The 25,585-nt window shown below is 42.8% G+C and overlaps 1 protein-coding gene across 1 annotated transcript in view; it reads left to right on the top strand.

The window, feature by feature from the left end:
• LOC124798838 (leucine-rich repeat-containing protein 43-like) overlaps nucleotides 1–25,585 on the top strand; it is a 90,161-nt gene that overhangs the window by 63,090 nt on the left and 1,486 nt on the right. The window contains exons 5-6 of the mRNA XM_047262369.1: nucleotides 9,899–9,961; nucleotides 25,182–25,263. Of these exons, the coding sequence (XP_047118325.1) occupies nucleotides 9,899–9,961; nucleotides 25,182–25,263 (145 nt within the window). The remainder of the gene's footprint in view (nucleotides 1–9,898; nucleotides 9,962–25,181; nucleotides 25,264–25,585) is intronic.

The raw sequence follows: 25,585 nt of genomic DNA, 5'->3' as shown, positions 1-25,585 counted from the left end.
CATTATAGATTCACTGAGTATGAGAAATAGCCTGCGAAATCCGGACCACGGCGTGCGTTGTATCGTCATGCTTTGGCCTCATCTATTCCCGGATTCTGGGGGAGAAGGAGTAGACGGGACGTCCCTCCCCACGTGCCTCTCATTTTCTTTGCCAGGTGTCATTTCGCCCACCGTTTACTTGGCACTTTTCTGTCATATGTTTTCCTGTTATTTCCAGTACCTTGTCGCCCTGCCCCTCTTTAGGCAGTATTCTACCACTCTTTGAGGATGGTGATGTCAGTGGTGCTCACTCCCAACACCACGCACAGTGCCTGCCTTCACCAGCGTTGTGCCCAAATCCAAGGAAAGCCTGAGCAGTATGCTTCTTTGCCCACGTCTCGCATTATTTTTGAAGGTCACAAAACAGTCGATTCAACCAGGCATCCCCTACAAAAAGATGATAGACTCGAAGGGGGCAATGTGATATGTGCACATTGTCTTTTGTTAGGTAGTCCACATTGTGTAGTTTTCAGTCTTCCAATTTATGAATTTGTTATGTTGCTTTGTAGATCGTAAGTCTTGTGTTCTCGTAAAATGTTACTTTTTCGCCAGTGCTTATGCCCAGGTATCCTGTCACTCCTTTTCTTTGTATGTTGGTGGTATGAGGTTTAATGACGAGATTTCTTTTGAGTGCACCTTTAAATAATAAGTGCATTGTTTTATCTGCTGCGATCGTGTGTTTGTTGTTTTTGCACCAGTCACTCACACTCATAAGAAGTTGCATAGTTTTGTTTTCTAACTGTGCTCTGTAGTTGGCAGATATCACGACCAGCTGGTTGTCAGCATATACTACTACCCCATTTACTCTGTCCTTATCGTTTAAAACCTGCTCGATGACAATATCTCACAGTGTGGACCCATACATCGACCCCTGTGGACGTTTTAGTGGTCTGCTATCCATTATGCAGCTCTTTGTTCATATTATCAAGTAGACTGTTATACAGGACAGCAGGAACTTACATTTCTCTCAATACTGCAATAGCGCATACCACCAAAGGTTGTCGAACATGTCAACGATGCCAGTTAGTATTACTACCACATATGTGTATTGCATGTTTGAAATGATCTCTAATGGTCAGTTGAGTACATAGTCTATAGGTGTTTGAGATCTGAAACCATACTGGCGTGGACTGAGCATGAGGAGCTGCTTGTGTGAGTGTAATTAATGCAAGTGACCTTTCTAAGCCGAAAATTTGAAAACATGGTTTGCCTGCAGTGCACTTAAAGTTTACTGCGATGATTGGGTTGGTGAGCCATTGAGATGGCTGGTGGTGACAGATAGATCGAGGTCAGGAGATCGATGTATCACCATTCAGGGCGAGGATGAGCAGTGATAGGCTGAGTGGATGCCTGCCAGACGCCCTGTGGAATATTATTAATAATGTAAACATTTATTATTCAGAGTAAAACAGTATTTGGGCAGCCAGCACACGTATATCGGAAGCAGCATGCACCTAGCAAGGGGATGCTGTCATCAGCGCACTGCCAGCTTTGTCGTGATGGTTGACATTAGAGGCGAAGCCGAGCTCCTGAGGTGGCAGGTTATTCCCAAGCGTGTCAGCTGCACTGCCTAGTGGCAGCCAAACATCTCAGGATGGCGTACACGGAAATTCAACAGACCACACCGTGACACCCAAAGCTTGAGAGGCAACGTGCAGCATCGGAGTCTGCTCACAGGAGAAGAAGCAGGCAGTAGGGAGTCCACTCGCCACTGCAATGGCAGACAAGCAGCTGCGTATCTCCAGGCACATACTGTAGACCACTATGAGGCCCACTGGACGAAAGTCGCTAAGTTTGCCACATCGGACTCGATATGAACTGCGGTGCTGTGGCTAACAACGGCCAAGCCCCCACGGTGGTACTCCCAGTTGCGTGGAAGCTTGTAGGCTGCTAGATGAGTAAACGGCAGTTCGAGATAGTGCCCTCTTCGCAGCTGGGTGTCAGTAGTCTTAGCACATCTGACAACATCTGATAGCGAGGATCTGACTTAGGGGCATCTATAAATCTTCGGGTCAATAGCCCGCCAACAGTAGCAGCCGTACCCTGGAAAAGGCAACAGGTTCTAGTAATCGCATGTCGCCATTGGTTGGCGATGACTTCATTCCTTCTGCTCTTCTTGTTTGGTCATCTCCTAGCCAGAGCTGTAATATTGCCCAACTTCGCTCTTCAGAGCTTCTGAATGAGCATTCCTGTACTCTCAATATGTCTTCTTACTTCATAGTCCATAGTCACCACAACAGCGACGACTCTCATCCTATGACGGCGATTTTCTGCCTTGGTGACATGTGTATAAGTCAATGCCCCGGACTACAGCGTTGCGCAGGACTCTTCCTTCCTGTGGCTTGTGCATAACCCAGAAAGTCATCTTAATATTTACCCGACTACACCAATTGCATTATTTTGTGGTATAGCAATACCATGCACATAAATAAGAAACTAAATCTACATTTGTACAAAATCTTAAAGACAGAGAAAGTTCTTCACCGATTGGTTTGAAATTTTGACACAACATTGCATTTGAACACATTCATATTTTATAGGCCTCCTGGAGTGTCATCTTATAATATATAAGTACATATTTAATATAGAAATGGGGAACAAAGTTACCAAAAGTCTCAAAAATTTCTTAACCAATTAACTGCAAATTTTTACGTGCTACTCTAGTAAATGCTCGAACAGAAATAGGCTATATAATTTTTAATACATATAATATATATACATGTACACAATACATAAAAGTGAAACGTTGTTAGCAAAAATCTCCAAAAGTTTATATCAATTTTTTGCAGCACACTCTTATGAACATAAGCTATAAACAGCCATGTACAAGTTTTCCACTAAAATCGACTACAAGAAGTAAATTGTTGCGCTTGACTCTGCTGTGAATATGTGCAGTTTTGTTTTCTTTCTTACAATCAAAAAAATGTGTGTGAAATCTTATGGGACTTAACTGCTAAGGTCATCAGTCCCTAAGCTTACACACTACTTAATCTACATTATCCTAAGGACAAACACACACACACACGCCCGAGGGAGGACTCGAACCTCCGCCGGGACCAGCCACACAGTCCATGACTGCAGCGCCATAGACCGCTCGGCTAATCCCGCGCGGCTTCTTACAGTCAATGTGAACTACGATGGTAGGGAATTTAAACCATTAGAAACATTGTTGCTCCCATACATATTCTTTCTTATTATATACTTTTTAAAAAAAATGGTGTACACAACAATGTGCTGTTCTGTTTCCCTCTTCGCAGTCAGTTTCCACAGAAACCAGAAAAGTTGTATTTATGGCTTATCAGCTTATAATTAGAATACTACTACTACTACTACTACTACTACTACTACCACCACCACCACCACTACTAAGGAATCTGAATTTGCAATAACAATATACAAGCCTCAAGATCAGAGACGGAAGGAGGAGTAGATGCACAGAGAAGGGGCGAGGAAATAGACAGAAAGAGGGGAGAGGAGGTGGACAGAGACAGGAGGATAAAATGTGTGGATAGAGGGAGGAGGAGAATGTGGACTGAGAGGGAAAGGAGGTGATGAACAGAGAGAGGGAGAGAGAGGATGAAAATATGGACAAACGGAGGTGAAGGAGGAGATGGACTGAGAGATTAGGACATATATCTAATACTTAGCACTTCCGTAGCATTTCTGGGTTCACTAGCATAAAATAGGTTCCTCATAGAGGTGTATCACACTGTCCATAGTAAATCGATGCCTGCATTAATATAACATTGAAATCTGACACCTTTGAAAGCTCAGGAGAGAATTTCCTGTGTCTAAAGTGTAGATTCTGGCAGTTTGGAGTCTGACAGGTCAAATAAGAACTTTTTCTCTGACCGTCTGAAATACAGTGTGTCAGGCATAAGAGGTTTCAAGAATGTAGACTTTATGAGAGGGAAAAAACTCGATTGGCTACTGCCATCGTTACAGCGGGCAATAAATCGGCATTTCACGTCTCTGGGGGTTGTTAGTAGTCAGGTTATGGCTCCGTAAAACGCATCTTCTGCGGTAGTGGAGGTGTCCCATGTCTTCCCACTTAGTTTACTGTCGTGGAAAGTGAATATTCTGCACACAGGAGAATGCTTTGGGGATGGAATACTATCTTATGTCCCAAGAGAACCATTCTGACATTAGAGTATCAGTTCTGCTATATGGTCATACCCAACATTTCTCCTTCTTCTTCTTCTTCCTTAGCGTTAGTACGACATTGTAGTGGAGTTCCCTCTTTTGGCTCCCTACCTCCATTTGCCACGATCTTGTGCTTGGTCAGTTTTGTGCAATCGTGGGGTCTGTGCACATCGTACTAGCCAAGGTTGCATCAATCTTCAACTAGACGAGCGCATGAAATATTTCCACTTTCAGAGTAATATATGGGGAGTTTCCAAAGCAAAATGTATCGGAATATCGGAACATCTTTGCTGTATTACAGCGTATTATTATTATATGTGTAACTTCTCTAAATGACAATACAGTCCCTCATTCTTTCATTTATATGGATACACAAGAGACGATTATTGTAAAGAGATGTACTAGTCTGCGCCATCTGCATTTGTTTATGCAAACATTGACCAGGTCAGCTAACTTTAGGAATCCAACGTGTTCCAGTCATGGGGACAAATCAAGCGTAATAGGGATCAAGAGCATATACACACATCAAAAAAAGTTTTAAATCACCTCAGTTCCGAGAGTTCCGGAACCTATACAGAAAGTTGGAATATATGTCAACATAAACAACATTTCCGCCCTCTTTATTGCTCATGAAAACTAGCCATTGCATGTTGTACCACCATACAGCGAGACCTTCAGAGGTGGTGGTCCAGATTGCTGTACACATCAGTAGCTCCAATACACAGCAGCACGTCCTCTTGCATTGATGCATGCCTGTATTCGTCGTGGCATACTATCCACAATTTCATCAAGGCACTGTTGGTCCAGACTGTCCCACTCCTCAACGGCGATTCGGGATAGATCCCTCAGAGTGCTTGATGCGTCACTTCGTCCATAAACAGCCCTTTTCTATCTATCCCAGACGTGTCCGAGAGGGTTCATATCTGGAGAACATGCTGGCCGCTCTAGTCGAGTGATGTCGTTATCCTGAAGGAAGTCATTCACAAGATGTGCACGATGGGGCCCGAACTGTCGTCCATGAAGATGAATGCCTCGTCAATATGCTGCCAATTTGGTTGCGCTATCGGTCGGAGAGTGGCATTCACGTATCATACAGCCGTTACGGTGCCTTCCGTGACCACGAGCGGCGGACGTCGGCCCCACATAATGCCACCCCGAAACAGCAGGGAAACTCCACCTTGCTGCACTCGCTGGACAGTGTGTTTAAGGCGTTCAGCCTGACAGGGTTGCCTCCAAACACATCTCCGACAATTGTCTGGTTGAAAGCATATACGACGCTCATCGGTCAAGATAACGTGATGCCAATCCTGAGCGGTTCATTCGCCATGGTGCTGGGCCCATCTGTACCGCGTTGCATGCTGTCGTGGTTGCAAAGATGGGCCTCGCAGTGGACGTGGGGAGTGAATTTGCGCCTTATGCAGCCTATTGCGCACATCTACATCTACATCTACATCTACATCTACATTGATACTCCGCAAGCCACCCAACGGTGTGTGGCGGAGGGCACTTTACGTGCCACTGTCATTACCTCCCTTTCCTGTTCCAGTCGCGTATGGTTCGCGGAAAGAACGACTGTCTGAAAGCCTCCGTGCGCGCTCTAATCTCTCTAATTTTACATTCGTGATCTCCTCGGGAGGTATAAGTAGGGGGAAGCAATATATTCGATACCTCGTCCAGAAACGCACCCTCTCGAAACCTGGCGAGCAAGCTACACCGCGATGCAGAGCGCCTCTCTTGCAGAGTCTGCCACTTGAGTTTATTAAACATCTCCGTAACGCTATCACGGTTACCAAATAACCCTGTGACGAAACGCGCCGCTCTTCTTTGGATCTTCTCTATCTCCTCCGTCAGACCGATCTGGTTTGAGTCGTAACACGACGTCCTGTGGGCTACAACAAAAGCATTACTCAACATGGTGGTTTTGCTGTCATGGTTACTCCGAGCCATAATCAGTAGGTAGCGCTCATCCACTGCAGTATTAGCCCTTGGGTGGCTTGAGCGAGGCATGTCATCGACAGTTCCTGTCTCTCTGTATCTCCTCCATGTCCGAACAACACCACTTTGGTTCACTCCGAGACGCCTGGACACTTCCCTTGTTGAGAGCCCTTCCTGGCACAAAGTAACAATGCGGACGCGATTGAACCGCGGTATTGACCGTCTAGACATGGTTGAACTACAGACAAAACGAGCCGTGTACCTCCTTCCTGGTGGAATGACTGGAACTGATCGGCTGTCGAACCCCATTCGTCTAATAGGAGCTGCTAATGCGTGGTTGTTTACATCTTTGGTTGGGTTTAGTGACATCTCTGAACAGGCAAAGGAACTGTGTCTGTGATACAATATCCACAGTCAACGTCTATCTTCAGGATTCAGGATTTCTGGGAATCAGGGTGATTCAAAACCTTTTTGATATATATATATGTATATATATATATATATATATATATATATATATATATATGACGGAACTGCAATCATCCGACCATAGCCGTGGGTTTTAGGAATGCTTAGGATGATGGCTCATTGGTACAACGTTCGATAATTTACAACTGTCATTGGCTACTAAAGCATCACTTGATGCATACAATTATTGCTCTTCTCTTGAAGCACAACTTTCGACATTTACAGAAGTACATTTCCGTCTGAGACTTGAATCCTACTCGTTGGTGTTGACTGCTTCAGCTGAGGTTACAAACTGGTCAGAGCGCTTCCATGCTCGGCTCTATATTGATCTCCATGCGAGGGTACTGCTGTGCTGAGAAAGAATGCGTGCCTTTTCCAGCCTCTCCTATTCGTTATTGTGTGCTGCAGCGAGACATCACTAATGTCTATGGGATCAATGCGCGTTGCCAACTGTGGTGTGGACCGCGATCTTTGGACAATACCACGGAATAAATGACTGATGCATTTCATACTACACACTGTTCATTAAGTTATTATACCATAATAACAATAAAAAAGAAAACATAACGTCACACAAATTTCCACGCATTATATGTGAGTCTCTAGATAGTTAGGTCACACATATTGAAATGGTTGAACATTACATTTAATGCTAGTGCACTCTTTTGTGTTGATAATAAGACTGCAGCCAATGTTGGAAGAGGAATCTTTGCGTCAACTAATGAGCTCATAAGGGAATTTTGTTGTGTTTTCCATCTGGTACACGAGACTACTAGATGATTCACGTCCCCTTCTTCACTGTATAAATCACATAACAGAGATTCCTTCGTTCTTATTTGGAGCGGGTGGGTTGAGAATTTGCATGACTTAAGTACATCCACGAAATCATTTTTATGAATCGTCTGCTCCTGTTCTAATCAATAACCCATTAAAATAAATCCAGTTTTGAATTGCACCTGGCCATAATGTACGCCTTTTAACATCTTGGTCGAGTTACTGTCTCTGCCAGTCCTTTCTGCCTTTTTCAATGATTATGTTTAGCGTTTCTTGATAAGGAACTCTGTCATTAGGATATCTCCTAAATTCATTGCTTGATTCGCTGAACTGTCTTCCGTTTCATAATGAAAGATGCCACTGTGCCCTAGAATCACATGAAATTTCTTACTATTCCTGCATGCATATTTGTAACGATTTCTTTAATAAAGCCTATAATTATAGACAACGTACTTTTGTGCCATTCTGGCTTTTTAAGGCTCTTTAATACGCTTAGGGAATCGGTTAATGCCCCTACTGTGCTTCTTGTGCCATATCTGCACTATTTTACTGCGATGGCTTCTGCGTAATAGACTGTTGCTTTCTTACACACAGGATACAGGACTTGATAACCTTCTTCAGCGTTGCATATTGCACGGCCTACTTCGCCGTCGTTGATGGCCTTCGATCCATCCATGTAAATCTTCGTCGAATTCAGAAAAATTGTACTGAGCAAAAGGTTGCTTTCTGCCTTCAAATTTGGAGAATCTTTATACTGTATGATACACTCCTGGAAATGGAAAAAAGAACACATTGACACCGGTGTGTCAGACCCACCATACTTGCTCCGGACACTGCGAGAGGGCTGTACAAGCAATGATCACACGCACGGCACAGCGGACACACCAGGAACCGCGGTGTTGGCCATCGAATGGCGCTAGCTGCGTAGCATTTGTGCACCGCCGCCGTCAGTGTCAGCCAGTTTGCCGTGGCATACGGAGCTCCATCGCAGTCTTTAACACTGGTAGCATGCCGCGACAGCGTGGACGTGAACCGTATGTGCCGTTGACGGACTTTGAGCGAGGGCGTATAGTGGGCATGCGGGAGGCCGGGTGGACGTACCGCCGAATTGCTCAACACGTGGGGCGTGAGGTCTCCACAGTACATCGATGTCGTCGCCAGTGGTCGGCGGAAGGTGCACGTGCCCGTCGACCTGGGACCGGACCGCAGCGACGCACGGATGCACGCCAAGACCGTAGGATCCTACGCAGTGCCGTAGGGGACCGCACCGCCACTTCGCAGCAAATTAGGGACACTGTTGCTCCTGGGGTATCGGCGAGGACCATTCGCAACCATCTCCATGAAGCTGGGCTACGGTCCCGCACACCGTTAGGCCGTCTTCCGCTCACGCCCCAACATCGTGCAGCCCGCCTCCAGTGGTGTCGCGACAGGCATGAATGGAGGGACGAATGGAGACGTGTCGTCTTCAGCGATGAGAGTCGCTTCTGCCTTGGTGCCAATGATGGTCGTATGCGTGTTTGGCGCCGTGCAGGTGAGCGCCACAATCAGGACTGCATACGACCGAGGCACACAGGGCCAACACCCGGCATCATGGTGTGGGGAGCGATCTCCTACACTGGCCGTACACCACTGGTGATCGTCGAGGGGACACTGAATGGTACACGGTACATCCAAACCGTCATCGAACCCATCGTTCTACCATTCCTAGACCGGCAAGGGAACTTGTTGTTCCAACAGGACAATGCACGTCCGCACGTATCCCGTGCCACCCAACGTGCTCTAGAAGGTGTAAGTCAACTACCCTGGCCAGCAAGATCTCCGGATCTGTCCCCCATTGAGCATGTTTGGGACTGGATGAAGCGTCGTCTCACGTGGTCTGCACGTCCAGCACGAACGCTGGTCCAACTGAGGCGCCAGGTGGAAATGGCATGGCAAGCCGTTCCACAGGACTACATCCAGCATCTCTACGATCGTCTCCAGGGGAGAATAGCAGCCTGCATTGCTGCGAAAGGTGGATATACATTGTACTAGTGCCGACATTGTGCATGCTCTGTTGCCTGTGTCTATGTGCCTGTGGTTCTGTCAGTGTGATCATGTGATGTATCTGACCCCAGGAATGTGTCAATAAAGTTTCCCCTTCCTGGGACAATGAATTCACGGTGTTCTTATTTCAATTTCCAGGAGTGTATTATCAAGCCCTATCTTATTGTGGGTAACTTGTATTATAGGGTTTTTTCATCAACAGTTTAGACGAGCTCGGTTTTCATTTTTCCTACAATTCCTTTAAAAAGCAATTCTCTTGTTTATTAACGATGGTAACTTATTTTGTGTCAGACTTATAAGGATTTTCAGTGATGACTATACTGCGGCCACCTTTTATTATATTGTTTCTTTATCATATCTTTAGACGTGTTCATTTTCATTTTCTACTAGTGCTACCATAAGAATATTATGATTTAATGTGCGAACGAACGAAATAATTCAAATATAGCTTACTTTACAGTATTCTTGAGTTGATGAATCTCTTTTTGTTCTTCAGTCTTTGCCGCCTGAGAAACCAAAGAAGGCAAAACCGGGAAAGAAGGACGCTCCAGAAGAACCGGTAAGAGACAGATACGTTTCATATATCTAACGATATAAACTACATTTTCTAGTTCTTCATTTCAGAGATAACGATCATTTATTTTTATCATCAATCTAACTAATTTGTTAGCTTGAAATCGCCACAGTTTTATCAGCTTCGACAAGAGTAGTAATTTCCAGTATTTGAGGAGGAGTTACTTACATGTGTAACTATAAAAATGTTAATTAATGCATGTAATACTTCGTGCACTGTAGGGCTAAATTAACAATATAGCCGTCGGTGCTCTGTCTTACATATATAATATATTGGCTAACTTATCATTATGCTGGTGATACAAAGAAGCACCCCAACATTGTTACACAAACAGGAAACCGATGTCCGAGATGTACTATGTTCTGGAATAATAAGCAAACGTCGTCGAACTGTTCGTGCAGGTGGTTGTTGTCTTGCAAAAATCCCCATCTGTTGACTCAGGGATCGAGACGTGGCTGCATGATCCGTTACAGTCATGCGGATAAGATGCCTGTCATCTCGACTGCTAGTGATACGAGGCCGTTGGGCTCCAGCACGCCGTTCCGTATTACCCTCCTGAACCCACCGATTCCATATTCTGCTAACAGTCATTGGATCTCGACCAACGCGAGCAGCAATGTCGCAATGCGATAAACCGCAACCGCGATAGTCTACAATTGGATCTTTATCAAAGTCGGAAACGTGATGGTACGCATTTCTCCTCCTTACACGAGGCATCAAAACAACGTTTCACCAAGCAACGCTGGTCAACTGCTGTTTGTGTATGAGAAATCGGTTGGAAACATTCCTCATGTCAGCACGTTGTAGGTGTCGCCACCGGCGCCAACCCTGTGTGAATGCTCTGAAAAGCTAATCATTTGCATATCACAGTATCTTCTTCCTGTCGGTTAAATTTCTCGTCTGTAGTACGTCATCTTCGTGGTGTAGCAATTTTAATGGCCAGTAGTGTATATGAGGTGCGCTCATAGGCAGCGTCAGACAGGAAAGTAGGGCAACCGCATCATCCACAGACGGGGAAAGGTCGGCGGTGTCACCAAGTGGCTGCTGATTGGAGATAGGGATGGGGAGCCCGTTGTCATCCGGTCCTAGGGCGTCAGAGGACAGTGCATCATCGGTAGGAGGGTCGTCATCCTGTGCACACGTTTGACCGAGGCAATCGTCAGAAGGGGTACGGCGCTGTATCTTCCGTTTTGTCGGCGACCATTGCTTCCGAGCATATTGTTCCGTGTCAAGCAGCTGTCGTCCGACATGAGGCCAGACGGCAGAAAAGTGGAGATCGGTACAGCTCCATGATCCACAACCATTCGTTCGGGACAAACAACTTGTGGCTGCTGACGGCCATCGACAGTCGATTCTGCCTCCGGTGGCAGTGTAGGGGAGACAGGCAGAAGTTCATCGTGTCATCGAGAGGAGTAGACGCCGGCGCCGACTGATTCAGAATGGGAGCAGAAGGCAGCCCCGCTACCGACGCTTAAGACAGAGACAACACATTGAGCAACTCCGGGAGAGCGACGTCTCTGATCAGCGTCTGAACCTGTCTGTGTCGGAGACATTCCGAAGGGACATAGCCTCCCTGCCCACAATCTGAACAAGTACGCGGCTGTACATCATAGGGGCCGACGAAAGCACTGCAGCCGGTAATAACCAGACTTGCCCAGTTTTTATCTGACGGGCACCATTGAGGATATGGTATATTTCAAAGACGTTCACTTGTCAGCAACGTGACCGACAACGTTGCCGCAAGGTTTAAAGGTGGCCACTACAACCTCCAAGAGCACCTCAAGCGGGAGTTCGAAAACTTCAACTTTCGGAGTATCGCAACTTGTGATCTTTAAAATGGCGCCACGCAACGTCGGTGCACAGTTCTTCATTCACCAGCTTTACGTACACTTTGGCACTAACGATTGAAAAATGAATTCTGAGAACATCTTCCGGTGGCAGACGCATTTCGTCCCATATAAAACGTTCTACTTCATACGCTTTTGGTCGTTCATGATCCAAAGAAAACTCTAATTTAAGCGTGGCTTGGCGATAGGAAACGCCATGATGATTGGTGAGTTCGGCCACGTAGGTAAGCCACTATGCGGAACTAAACAAACACGCACTGCTCGTAAGCAGTACAAGAGCCAAGACGCAACGTTAGGCGTCCTCGCTTCACCACTGCTGAAAGCAGGCTGACCACTGGGTTATGGCACCAACATGTCAGCTGCTCCTCTAAAAGTCCTCATACTCTACGCTTGCACAATACCTTACATGCAGTGCTCAAAAATCCTAATCTTGAGCTGTGACCCAACATAGCACCCTCAGCACCGGCAGGAATGACGTCACATCAGAGCATGCGGAGTCAAAAACAGACAGTTGCTTTCCTTCTCCGTGTAGACTGTAGCGTGGCTGACCGTCATTTCAGAACATGAGAGTGGGTCTTAGTTATCGCTGAGATAGCGCTGTAAAATATGTTTTCTGTCACGTTATTTCCATACCAGCATGAATCGTATAGAAGTGTCGTACTTTTAGCGCAATTTCCGGCTCACAGTGGAAGGGATAGAGCGAGATTTCATTGTGATTTCCGACTCGCATTCAAAGATAATGACATAATTTTAGTGCAATTTTACAGTGTGCTGTAGCACATTAGCACATGATCACCGTATGCCACTGGTGTCTTTTCACAAAAAAAATTCATTCTCTTCACTTATGCCTGTTCATTGTAAAATATAAACACTAATTTCTTTTTGAACAAGATTTTTTCGTCAACGGTACTTTAGGCAGAATTCAGTGAGTACAAACTCATTAATATTTCAATACACACTAAGAGGCCTGTTTTCATGTATACATATACATAGAAGAAAACAGCAGGAAAACAATATAACTGAACAGCATACACATTCATGTAGTTCAATACAGAGAGTATTTAAGCTACTGCAAGAAAATCCTGTGCAGAATTAATGGGTTGCACGCCAGGAAAGCCTTTCAACTTACTTGTTAGATTTGAAAACTTGAGGTTACCCTATTTTTCAGCACTTCTGGAGACTTATGGGTAAATGAAACTGCCTCACCTACATTAGTTAAGAAAATGTGCCTCAATTCAAATCGGTTTCCTGTCTAGTATTTGCAGAATCATCCCCCCTCCCCCCCCCCCACCCCCATGAACCATGGACCTTGCCGTTGGTGGGGAGGCTTGCGTGCCTCAGCGATACACATGGCCGTACCGTAGGTGCAACCACAACGGAGGGGTATCTGTTCAGAGGCCAGACAAACGTGTGGTTCCTGAAGAGGGGCAGCAGCCTATTCAGTAGTTGCAGGGGCAACAGTCTGGATGATTGACTGATCTGGCCTTGTAACACTAGCCGAAACGGCCTTGCTGTGCTGGTCCTGCGAACGGCTGAAAGCAAAGGGAAACTACAACCGTAATTTTTCCCGAGGGCATGCATCTTTACTGTATGATTAAATGATGATGGCGTCCTCTTGGGTAAAACATTCCAGAGGTAAAATAGTCCCCCATTCGGATCTCCGGGCGGGGACTACTCAAGAGGACATCGTTATCAGGAGAAAGAAAACTGGCGTTCTATGGATCGGAGCGTGGAATGTCAGATCCCTTAATCTGGCAGGTAGGGTAGAAAATTTAGAAAGGGAAATGTGTAGGTTAAAGTTAGATATAGTGGGAATTAGTGAAGTTCGGTGGCAGGAGGAACAAGACTTTTGGTCAGGTGAATACAGGGTTATAAATACAAAATCAAATAGTGGTAATGCAGGAGTAGGTTTAATAATGAATAAAAAATAGGAGTGCGGATAAGCTACTACAAACAGCATAGTGAACGCACTATTGTGGCCAAGATGGACACAAAGCCCATGCCTACTACAGTAGTACAATTTATATGCCAACTAGCCCTGCAGGTGACGAAGAAATTGAAGAAATGTATGATGAAATAAAAGAAATTATTCAAGTAGTGAAGGGAGACGAAAATTTAATAGTCATGGGTGACTGGAATTCGAGAGTAGGAAAAGGGAGAGAAGGAAACATAGTAGGTGAATATGGATTGGGGCTAAGAAATGAAAGAGGAAGCCGCCTTGTAGAGTTTTGCACAGAGCATAACTTAATCATAGATAACACTTGGTTCAAGAATCATGAAAGAAGGTTGTACACATGGAAGAAGCCTGGATATACTGGAAGGTATCAGATATATTATATAATGCTAAGGCAGAGATTTAGGAACCAGGTTTTAAATTGTAAGACATTTCCAGGGGCAGATGTGGGCTCTGACCACAATTTATTGGTTATGAACTGTAGATTAAAACTGAAGAAACTGCCAAAGGGTGGGAATTTAAGGAGATGGGTCCTGGATAAACTGAAAGAACCAGAGGTTGTACAGAGTTCCAGGGAGAGCATAAGGGAACAATAAACAGGAACGGGGGAAAGAAATACAGTAGAAGAAGAATGGGTAGCTTTGAGGAATGAAATAGTGAAGGCAGCAGAGGATCAAGTAGGTAAAAAGACGAGGGCCAGTAGAAATCCTTGGGTAACAGAAGAGATACTGAATTTAATTGATGAGAGGAGAAAATATAAAAATGCATCAAATGAAGCAGGCAAAAAGGAATACAAATGTCTCAAAAATGAGATCGACAGGAAGTACAAAATGGCTAAGCAGGGATGGCTAGAGGACAAATGTAAGGATGTAGAGGCTTATCTCACTAGGGGTAAGATAGATACTGCCTACAGGAAAATTAAAGAGACCTTTGGAGAAAAGAGAGCCACTTGTATGAATATCAAGAGCTCAGATGGAAACCCAGTTCTAAGCAAAGAAGGGAAAGCAGAAAGGTGGAAGCAGTATATGGAGTGTCTATACAAGGGCGATGTACTTGAGGACAATATTATGGAAACGGAAGAGGATGTAGATGAAGAAACGGGAGATGTGATACTGCGTGAAGAGTTTGACAGAGCACTGAAAGACCTGAATCCTTGTTATATCCATTAATCCCGTAAGAAAGTATATGTGGAACTACAGACCTTTCGGGTAGTGATCGTAAATGATTCACGATCCTTGGTTCTGTATCTCAAATTTCTTAGCCTACAAGAGTCAATACATACAGAAATACGGTAAAAACAACCTACAAGCAACTGTAGAGATTTCCAAACGAAAATGATACAGAAAACAAGAGAACTGATCCCATTAAAGACAAAACCAAGCACCCACGGTGGAAATCAAATTATGATAACGCAGTAGAAGAGAGATAACGAACCTTCTTAAATTATAATTGTGACAAAGTAGAAACCATAGAAGAGAAATTTTTTAGAAGTCAGAAGAAAACAGGTAAAATACTTAGACAAAGTAAAATAAAATATGTTAATGAACAACTAAACTCAATTGAACGTCCGCCCGGCAAGAAGCGCAGTCTAACGCACTGCTTCCAGAGCGCGAAGGCGTGCCGGTTCCCGGCACAAATCCGCTCGGCGGATTAGTGTAAAGGTCCGGTGTGCCAGCCAGCCTATGGATGGCTTTTAGGCGGTTTTCCATATGCCTCGGCGAATTCGGGCTGGTTCTCCCTATTCCGCCTCAGTTACACATGATGGCGATTGCTGCGCTAACAGTCTTCACGTACGTGTACACGCAAACATTGAAGTACACTCGCCTGGTATGAGCCGATCCCGGAGGGGTGGGGGGGGGGGGGGAGGGGGGGGAAGGGGGCGTACACTGGGGGCTAACTGCACAGTAACCCTGGGTTCGGTGTGGGGCAGCACTGGTGTGGGTGGACTGCTGTAGCCTCTTGTGGGGTTGTCGACCACTGAGGGCTACGGCGGGACGAAGCCCCTTCGTCGTTTCTAGGTCCCCGCTTCAATACACTATAGATACACAAACTCAATTGAAGAAAACTTTAGGAACCACAAAACACACTACTGTTACAAAAGTTTGCAAATCAAATCAAAGGATACACTCCACTAAACCCCTGTTTCAGGAAACAAAATAGGAAGCAGGCACTAACTAAGAAAGAAAATTGTCCAGAATTAGCCATACATGTTTCAGAAGCGATCGCCAATATTCAGGGATATGACAGGAATGATCATTCGAAGCAAAGAAGTCAAGTAAACATGGGCTTTAAAACGCATACCTTAAGAGCTATGAACAATTCTTGATCTTCAGTACTGTGAAACAGATCTCTTGTACTGCAAGCTCTTTGCTTTCCATATTTTGGGAAGTGGTAGTATGGACAAGAACAAGAAACAAAGTCCAGTAAAGATGTGCTCTAAAATACATACCTTAAGAACTATCAGCACTTGTCCATCTTCGCTACTTCTAAACCCAACTCTTCTGATGAGCAAGTGCTCATAACTTTTAAGATATGCCTTTCAGAGTGTATGTTTAGCGAACACTTTTTTCTTGATTTGGTTCATATTACCACCTCCCAAAATATGGGAAGGAAAGAGCTTGCTGTAGAAGAAAAAAAATGAAATGATCGTGTGGCATTGGTGTCTGGGTGGCCCCGTCCGTGGAAGTCCAGTCGCCGGGTTGCAAGTCTTATGCCACATTGGGCGTCGGTGATGACGATGAAAGGATGATTAGGACAATACAACACTCAGTCCACGAGCGGAGAAAAATCTCCAACCCGGCCGGGAATCGAACCCGGGCCCACTCCTTGGTAGGCAAATACGTTACCATTTTTTAAAAATCTTATTTGGTCGATATTGTTCGTTGGATTTGTTCGGTGCGGACGTATCCTAACACCCGTTCATGTTCTTCGATGATCCACTCAATCAGTTTTTTTATTGCAGAGGGCAGCTATCCCTCTGACCAAACACACTGAGTTACCGTGCCGGCAACAGCTAAGCAGGCGGACTACTGCGGAAGACATTTGTTTCACAGTATCGAAGATCAAGAATTACTCATAGCTCTGAAGGTATGCGTTTAAGAGACCATGTTTACTTGACTTGTTTAAATGATCTTTCCTCTCATATCCCAGAAAATTGACTATCACTTCTGAAACAAACACACACACACACACACACACACACACACACACACACACACACACACTAACACACACATACAGGGTGTCCCAGCAGGATTGTTAAATATCCAGGAATACGGCAGGAATGATCAACTGAAGCAAAAGAACTTAATAATCATGCTCTCTACGATGCATTCATTCAGAATTGTGAGCACTTTTTCATCTTCGCTGCTGGGAAACGCATTTCTTCTACTGAACAAGTGCTTATAGCTCTAAGTTATTCATCTTAGCGCCCACAAACTATTTATTCTTGTTTCGGTCCATACTCCCTCCTCGCAAAATACGGAAAACAAATAGATTGCAGTAGAAGAGACTCGTTCCATAATAACGAAGAAGTGCTCATACGTCTTAAGGTATATATTTTAGAGCCCATGTTTACCAGACTTTTGGCTGGAACTATTGTTCCTGTCGTATCTCTGAATACTGACTACTGCTCTTGAGATGCCCTGTCTATGTAAATACAGTTCTCTCTGTCTGTATTCGACAGAAGTGGCAGTTTAAGAAGTACCAAAATATCCACATCTGTTCATGAACAGATCCTTCAGATAGCCCATTCCTAGGCTAACGATGTCCTTCGAGATTGCACAGTGTTGCTCCAAAATATCGCGCCAAAAGTCATTGTAAGATTAAAATACACAAGGTAAACAAGCTATCACGTTTGTTTCCGCGGCAATGGAGATTATTCATATGCTGACAAACGAAGCGTGAATCTTTTCCGCAAGATGCTGAATCTACATCTTCACATATAATACACCAATCACTATTAATGATTGTCTGTCTTATTCCATTGTTGTACTAAACGAGGGAAAACTGGTTCTCTATGTGCCAATATAGATTTATTTTTATGACCCCTTCGAAGATAGTGCCAAAATGGCCCAATGTTAGTTGCACTCTAGCGACGTGTTGCCGAACTGTGGCGCGGTGTTTTCAATGTATACAACGACCGCAGACGTGTACCTGCAAACAAACAAAAAATTAGTTACGCAATTTTGTTTTTCTGAGGCCATAAATAAAACTTTATGACCACTCCTCGCACGTAAGGAGAGTGTACCTGAGAAAATGTTACATATTTTTAATCTCAGTGAAAATACAGATGAAAATCGGAATTATTTTTACTAGGATGGATGAAAGCTCCCCGCGCATCCAAACACGACCTCTGATGCGTTTGAAAATCGCTGGATGAGACACAAAAGCTAATTCAAGCATTTTCTTTGTGTAAATTAGGTTGTTAAACATGCACCTCAACCTTCTCAATGAAACATTGAATTAGTGAATGAAATCATGAAATAAGTTGAGCAACATTGGCACATGCCCAGCTGCGACCTCTGTAAGGACTAAATTAGAATTATATTAATAGCTTCAGCTGTTGACAGGTGAAAATATGTGCCCCGACCAGGACTCGAACCCAGGATCTTCTGCTCACGTGGCAGACGCTCTATCCATTTATTTATTTATTTATTTATTTATTTATTGTTCGTTGCATCTGCTCGGGGCGGACGTCTTAAGACATCCGTTTAAGTTCGTTGTTGATCGATTAACTCAGTTTTTTTTAATTACAGAGAGCAGCTAACCCTCTGACCGAACACGCTGAGCTACCGCGCCGGCCGGCTATCCATCTGAGACACAGGACAGTGCGACTGCAGGGATTCTCTCGGGCACGCCTCTCGCGAGACCAACATTCTCACCTTGTATGTCCACACACTACATTCGTAGTGTCCCACCCAAACACACTCACTACTCGTGGAAGACATTCTTACCAAGTCCCGTAAGAATTCGGGGAATATGCGTGCATCCGCACAGAAGAAGAAGGTCACATGACTGGTATTGACAGAACGATATACTTATATGGATATGGTGTTTGTTCTTTCGAACATGTCCGAAAGAACAGATACCATATCCAAATCTGTAAGCACTTATGCAACGACAAGCTTCAAACAATGTAGTCACGGTTTTACGGTATTCACGCGATTTCATTTCATTTGACGCTGGATCGAAAATGCATCTGCGAAAAATAGATGAATCAGAACGACCTTTCCTAATTTTTCAAACTGCTCTGTTGGAGCGTCATAATTTGTCCATGTACGACAGTGATGTATGACAAAGTTAATCATCAAAATAAGGCGAAGCTGTGTCAACCTATGCAAAGCCAGGAAAGACTCAAGAAAAGTGCTGTTGTATGTGGGTGGGGGATGGCGGTATACTAGAAGGAAACAAAAACAATTCTTGGTTATTTTGTGCCATGTAAATGACTAGGAGGTGCTATGCCGGTTGTGGGACAACCTCTCCTTGTGCAAACAAACAGGTCACATGCCCTTGTGTCCATATGTAAACATGTCGCTCACTGTGCTCTTCTTTTGTTTATTTAAGGCGTAACTAATGGGCATAACAATCATTCTAATTGAAATTAAAGGTCCACAACTCTCATTATAATTACCATAATTTATAACCAAGATGGTGGTCGAGTAGCACACTTGTCCTCATGTTCACCCAGTTGCCAGTTTGTCAAATGCTTTTAGCCTAAAGTGATAACTGTCTTCATAAAGCTGGTAATTTATGACCCTAAGTGATGTCTCCTTTCTCTTACTGGTGCAGTATGCTCCTATTTGTCCACCCGAACCACCACACCTCTTAGTGTCCCCAGCATCCTGAGAGGAGGTCTGGCATTAGTAGTCTCTACCTCACTCAGGCACTACCACTGTGAAGGGTCAGAAATCATCCACTGCCTCCGAGGACAATAAAAAGATGATGACTGTTCCATTTGAATGTAACTATTAATTACTCAATCTCTCTCTCTCATTATTATTGTTTTTGTTAGTATTATTATTTGATGGTTAGTAGTATTTTCTTTTCCTACAAAGCAGTGGACTCCTGATGATAATGTAGTCGACCAGCCCAACTGATTGGAGCCAGTCATAGCACTTATCGGTTTGTCAGACTTCAGGTTTCCACCACCTGTTTCATCCAACTTTGAACCTCCAGTGTAGCAACAGTATTGGTCCACTGGCAATACATCGCAGGACAATATAAAAGAACTGTTCTTCAATGACAGTAAGTTGCCACGATCACAGATGTTGGCACCACCACCAGTGTATTTACTGGAACATACCTCATGTATAAAAGTGTTTCTGTTCACAATTCTTTTCAGTCTAAATACGTGTGGTAGTAAATGTGTAGTTCTGGGCATGTCCTTTTGTCATGAGTTCAACACTCTAATAGTGTCTGAAAATCCACAGCTTAGGGCAAGAATATTATGCTTTCATCATACATGTGGCGGCAGTTACATGAGAATTTCTCAAAGGAATCTTCTTTCTTCAACAATCAAATGGCCCTACCTATTTACTAGGCTGTCACATAATGCATGCTGCTGACTGCTCAAAAACATTTAAAATTCACAACAATGAGGTTAGATTATAGCACATACATTTACAGGAAGTCATATTCAGAAACTTGATGTGTACGAGTGCTGCCATCCAGCGTGTAGTGAATAACCAAGTCTTGTGATGGAATTATGTGTGCAGATTTTTTGGTAATGTGTGGTATGCTCTTTCAAAGCTGACTGTTTCATGGCTACACAAGGCCATGACAATAACAATGAAAGTAATTGATCAAGCACAGATGAAGATACACAGAGACATTTGGAAGTTTGGGTTAGTCCATGAGGCATGCTCAGGTAGCCTTAGTGGTTAACACTACAGTTCACAATAAACAGTAAATCTGGGTTTGAATCCCGATGCAGCATAAATTTTCATTGTGCAGCTGATGTCTAATTGCACTGATAATGGCAAATGTGTTTAATTCATTCCATATGGCTGTTGTACGCCACATGTCTGTTCAGTCAGACATACATGCCTGTCTGAAGGACATTGCATATCACATCACATTGCACAGATACCGCGAATACTACACGATAATTATACACAGGTATGTGTAATTCAACTAGTAAACTGTCAATAATATTACCTTTATAATTCATGTGGGAGAGTGTCGAGTAGTGGCGTATTCTGTATCAATCTATTACTGCCCTGAAATACCGATTGCAGAACTCGGCTCCATGGTTGGTTTGAAGGTTGCCTGGACAGTGAATTGTCCCTGTCTGCAGCAGTTGTTCAAACATATGAGCAACTTCCTTACCAGCTGTCACCTTCACGGGTAGCGCTCAGGCGATTTTGGAATATGTACCTACAACTATTAAAATACATTTGAAACATTTATTTGCTCATGAATATTGCTTCATATCTATGAGATCTCTCTGCTACACGTTATCCAAACCACGTATCATAACATTAATATGCAGGAGTATTTTTCATGCTGGTTTATGACTCTGTCAGATGACAGTCTCCGTAATTGTTTGAAGCTCCAAAATGATTGATATGATTTCATTCATATGAGCAGTATTTCTTGTGATGGATGATGTCAACAGCCATAATCACCCTAAGACTTCGTTAGGGTCATTATAGAGTATGTACTCCAGAGGCAGATTATTCATTTTCTTATTCTGGATTTCAATGCCTTCACCCAAACAATGTGCAGCATCTAATGCAGGTCTAATAATATTTATGTACTTATGTTGTTCAGGATTTGGATTCGTCTATCTGGGGTGTTGTTTCATTTCACTTACACGAGTTAGTCACACATAATATTTCAGCATATAGCCATATCTTTTTTGGGAAATACGTGCCATTAATCGAAGTTTTTGTAAATATCGGACTCCTTCCCTTCAAAGTGTATTAAATGCCTCGTTAAGCTTATGGGATTCCTTCCCAACATACAGTTTATCCCAAACAACTATGTATGTCTTATCTATTTTGCTAGCACTGTGATGGTTAATGTAATCAGTAATAGTATATCCTCTTTCTTCATCATCTCCTCCTCCTCCTCCTCCTCCTCCTCCTCTACTTCTGCCTCCATCCCTCATGTATGAGAGCCATGTAAGACACAGTTACCAGTTCTAAACATCTCTATGAGAGAATGCTTTCACTCCAACCCTCCTAATTTTAAGCAATTGTAATTTACAACGAATAGCTTTACCCACCTCAATGACTTTCCATTTCTTTGGCTTACTGCAGCATATTAAATTGACTTTGAGATAGAACAAAACTTATATATTGGTTAATGTTTGAGGTTTTCTTTTCTTGCATCTAAAACTTGTGCAGTCTCATCAACCTTTGTGTTTACTATATTAATTAACCTCAGAATGATTCTACTGCTTTGTTCCTGTGTATTTCTTTCCTCAATATTTAGAGGAGGAGCTTTTTATATCTTCTGTTTCGTTTTTTCAGTTTGATGGGCCGTTAAAGTTATTGTTTCAGGGGTATCCCCCAACACGCACTCTTGCAGTATTATGTTTCAGTTCTGGTGATATTTTCAATAAGCTTTTAAGACTTCCGTTCGCCGCTTCAGGTTTTGTGTCGACATGTAGATGGGTGTTTGGCATGCAGATCACAGCCTCAGAATGAATACATGACATTCTTGGCAACTTATCCGTATCAAACAATCTGGGGATGCAGCTATGTGATGGTACACTATTCCTGGTAGTTTTGTCTAAATTGGTCATCAATTAATTTTCATGTTTTGTCAATTATCAGTAACCCATACTGTGAGTGATTCCCATAGTCCCAACATATTGCCGCAAATACATTGAATATCATGTCAGTTCCTACATGTGCTTCTGAAATGTGTTTTAATTCACATTGCCCTGGTTGAAAGCGATAATAAGCTTTGCATTATGCCTTACCAACTGCCTTGGAATCCTAGAATATGTCTGCTCAGATAGAAGGAATCGACCTTCATAAGATAACCAAAACAAAAATATTTCCAGATTTCATTCTGGTTCCCCACTGAGACATTAGTAGGGAAATAAAGCCAAAGTGACACAAATCTGCACTGTGGCCAAATGTATCAAAGAAGGCAGCTCTTCTTGGATGTTCCCCCCACCTTCTCTCCATTGGGTGTAGATGTGGCAACATCAAAATTAAATTTATATGCAAATTGATTGAATTAATTATGAAAATTAATTAAATTCAAAATTTTGGGAAATTAAAGACTGGCAGGATTTTCCAAAAAGGTGGGAAATTCAAAATGGACGCAGTTTCAAATTTTGGATCATTAGTTCACAATATCACCACCAGAGGGTGTTGATGGACTACCCCTCCCTACCCCTTTCACATTTCCACTCTCCCCAACCCCACTTGTGAACTGGCAGAAAAAGATTCAGTCTCTGCTAAGGTGCTGGAGAGCATATAACACTTCAACTACATTTACGTAGTTTGTGCAGTCAGATACCAAATTTGGTTTATTTTGTACTATGCCTCAACAGAACAAATTGTCCTGTCACGGAAAAGCCATGTATAACACTTACGTCCGCTACTGTTATACCATAACCTCAAATCTGGAGGCAGTTCGTATTAATGAAATTATTTTTTAGTAAAGCAATTACAGTATAAAGAAGCAGAGCAGTGTTACCCTCTGAGAGGAATTTTGTCATGCTGACCATGTTGTACCTAACAGAGGTGGCTTATAGGAAGTGAAAGTCAGAATTATGTAAAAATTTAAACAGTAACAAACAATAATTGCTTATCCTCGCTGTCCAAATGATAATGAAAGCGGTCGCCAGCCTAATTAGGCATAAGAATGGGTAACATTCTTGTTCCTGAAAATGAAAATAAGTAACTTCAATGAACAAACACAGTCTATACTTTGTCTCATGAGAGTGCAATGAACTCCCTCATTATCAAATGTTACTGTTAAAGAAAGTGAAAGTGTTAACAGTTATAGAAAAACAAGGGTATTAGCATAAGTACAACAGTTAATGACTTCCATTTTTTTTCTTTCAAGGCTTGGTCAAACTGAGTGGTTTCAATAATATTACTATTAAAGTGTATTTTAGAATCAAAATTTGGACATAAGTTCAATATTACTTTTCAAACATATTCCTATCTGACATGAAATATTGATCTGGTGTACAGCAAATTAGTTATTGTGCATAGATTAAGTCTCTCACTATTAAACACCTTTTTATTTAGAATGAAAATTAAATGGAATTCACTGTCTTTTGAATAAAGAAGTTACTGTTTTCATAGATAGCGGTCTTTCTATTAATCGTTACCTAGCATGGGCATAATAGACAAACTATGGATCCTGTTACACCATTAATATGCACGTTTAATACACAAGAGGAACCCAATATTGTACAGAATTTGACTTGAATAGCAAGAGTAATTAAAACTTCCTATAATTAAGTAACTTTGTGCATTTGAAGTACTTTCAATGGAGGGGGGCCCTTAATCTTGACCACTGTAGCAGAACAAATTAAACACACTTTCAATACACTAAAGAAACAACCACTTAGCAAGCATGAACATATAACTCTCAACAGTTGCAGTTCTGAACTTTTACTCCAGCGAAACACAAATTTGAGATATTTGTAAGATCCTTTCAACAAACAATATTAATTTTAGCACACTCTATTGTCATATTAATTTTAATATGCCTTCAATAACGGACACTCGGTAAACACTTTAACGTGGAAGGGACCCTAAGTGGATATGTGACTGAGGATTAATCACGGTAGGTACAAGAAGTCAGTCAAATTTTACCTTATATTTGGGTACACTATAATATCCTATGAGCTGATCCTTCATTGTACGTTACTATAGTGTTCCATTACAGTGATTGCGCGGTGTGGTGGCGATTGCATGTTGGTAGGTGGATCTGCAGGTAAAATTGCTCGACTCTGTCATTTCTTGGTGGCGATGATAGATACCAATTCCAGAATAGTTCCAGCTCTTTATCCATCCATCCGAGGCATTGGAAAGCGTCAGGAAAAACCTCTCTCGGAACCAGCGCAATACACAACTTTTACATGAGCAGTTGATAGTTTGGTAGCTCGTCCCCGACTGACTATTGGTTCCACCTTGTCTACCTAGGTCAACCACAATTTGCGGGCGCTACTCAGTTCCGTTCCCAAGGGGAACCACAACACCTTTTACATACAAAATAACTAAGAACCCTAATTGAAGGTCAGAAATTTACGTAACAGCAAACAAACATTTGAAATAAAACAGAACATTTGCATATATTGGAAGTTCTACATAAAATTATTTAAATAAAATTATTTAATTTTAAAGATAACCAAAGAGATTATATGAGGAAGACAAAAGATCATTTGTTCATACTGTGCATATTACAGAGATTACACTTCATACAGTGTCGAATTAATCGTAAACTAAATACAGAGGTTGAACCATTAGATGTTGAACAAAATAGAAAGCTAAATGAATCAACAAACGGTATGTAGTGTCTAAGCTATGGTGTTACAGGCAGAGCATGGTCTTTATTTATTCTGAGGCAAGAGCTCGACTGTCAGTGTGGTAGGTGCATGTATTGGCAACTACATATCCTAATTACATAACATAATATGATTTAAAAACATCAATAATTGGTATTTAAAACAAATAGCAAAGAACACCTAATACATACTAAAAGCCAAATATTACATGCACCCTCTATTATCAACTCTAAGCGGATGCATGGCACTACAAAAACCCCATCACTGCAGTGTGCCAGCACTCGACTTCATACCACCTTCAAATCGCATGAGTGAGGCGTCTG

Source organism: Schistocerca piceifrons, chromosome 5 (assembly GCF_021461385.2).
Source record: "Schistocerca piceifrons isolate TAMUIC-IGC-003096 chromosome 5, iqSchPice1.1, whole genome shotgun sequence".
In the NCBI taxonomy this organism is placed as follows: Eukaryota; Metazoa; Arthropoda; class Insecta; order Orthoptera; family Acrididae; genus Schistocerca; species Schistocerca piceifrons.
This window is presented reverse-complemented; position numbering and strand designations above follow the sequence as displayed.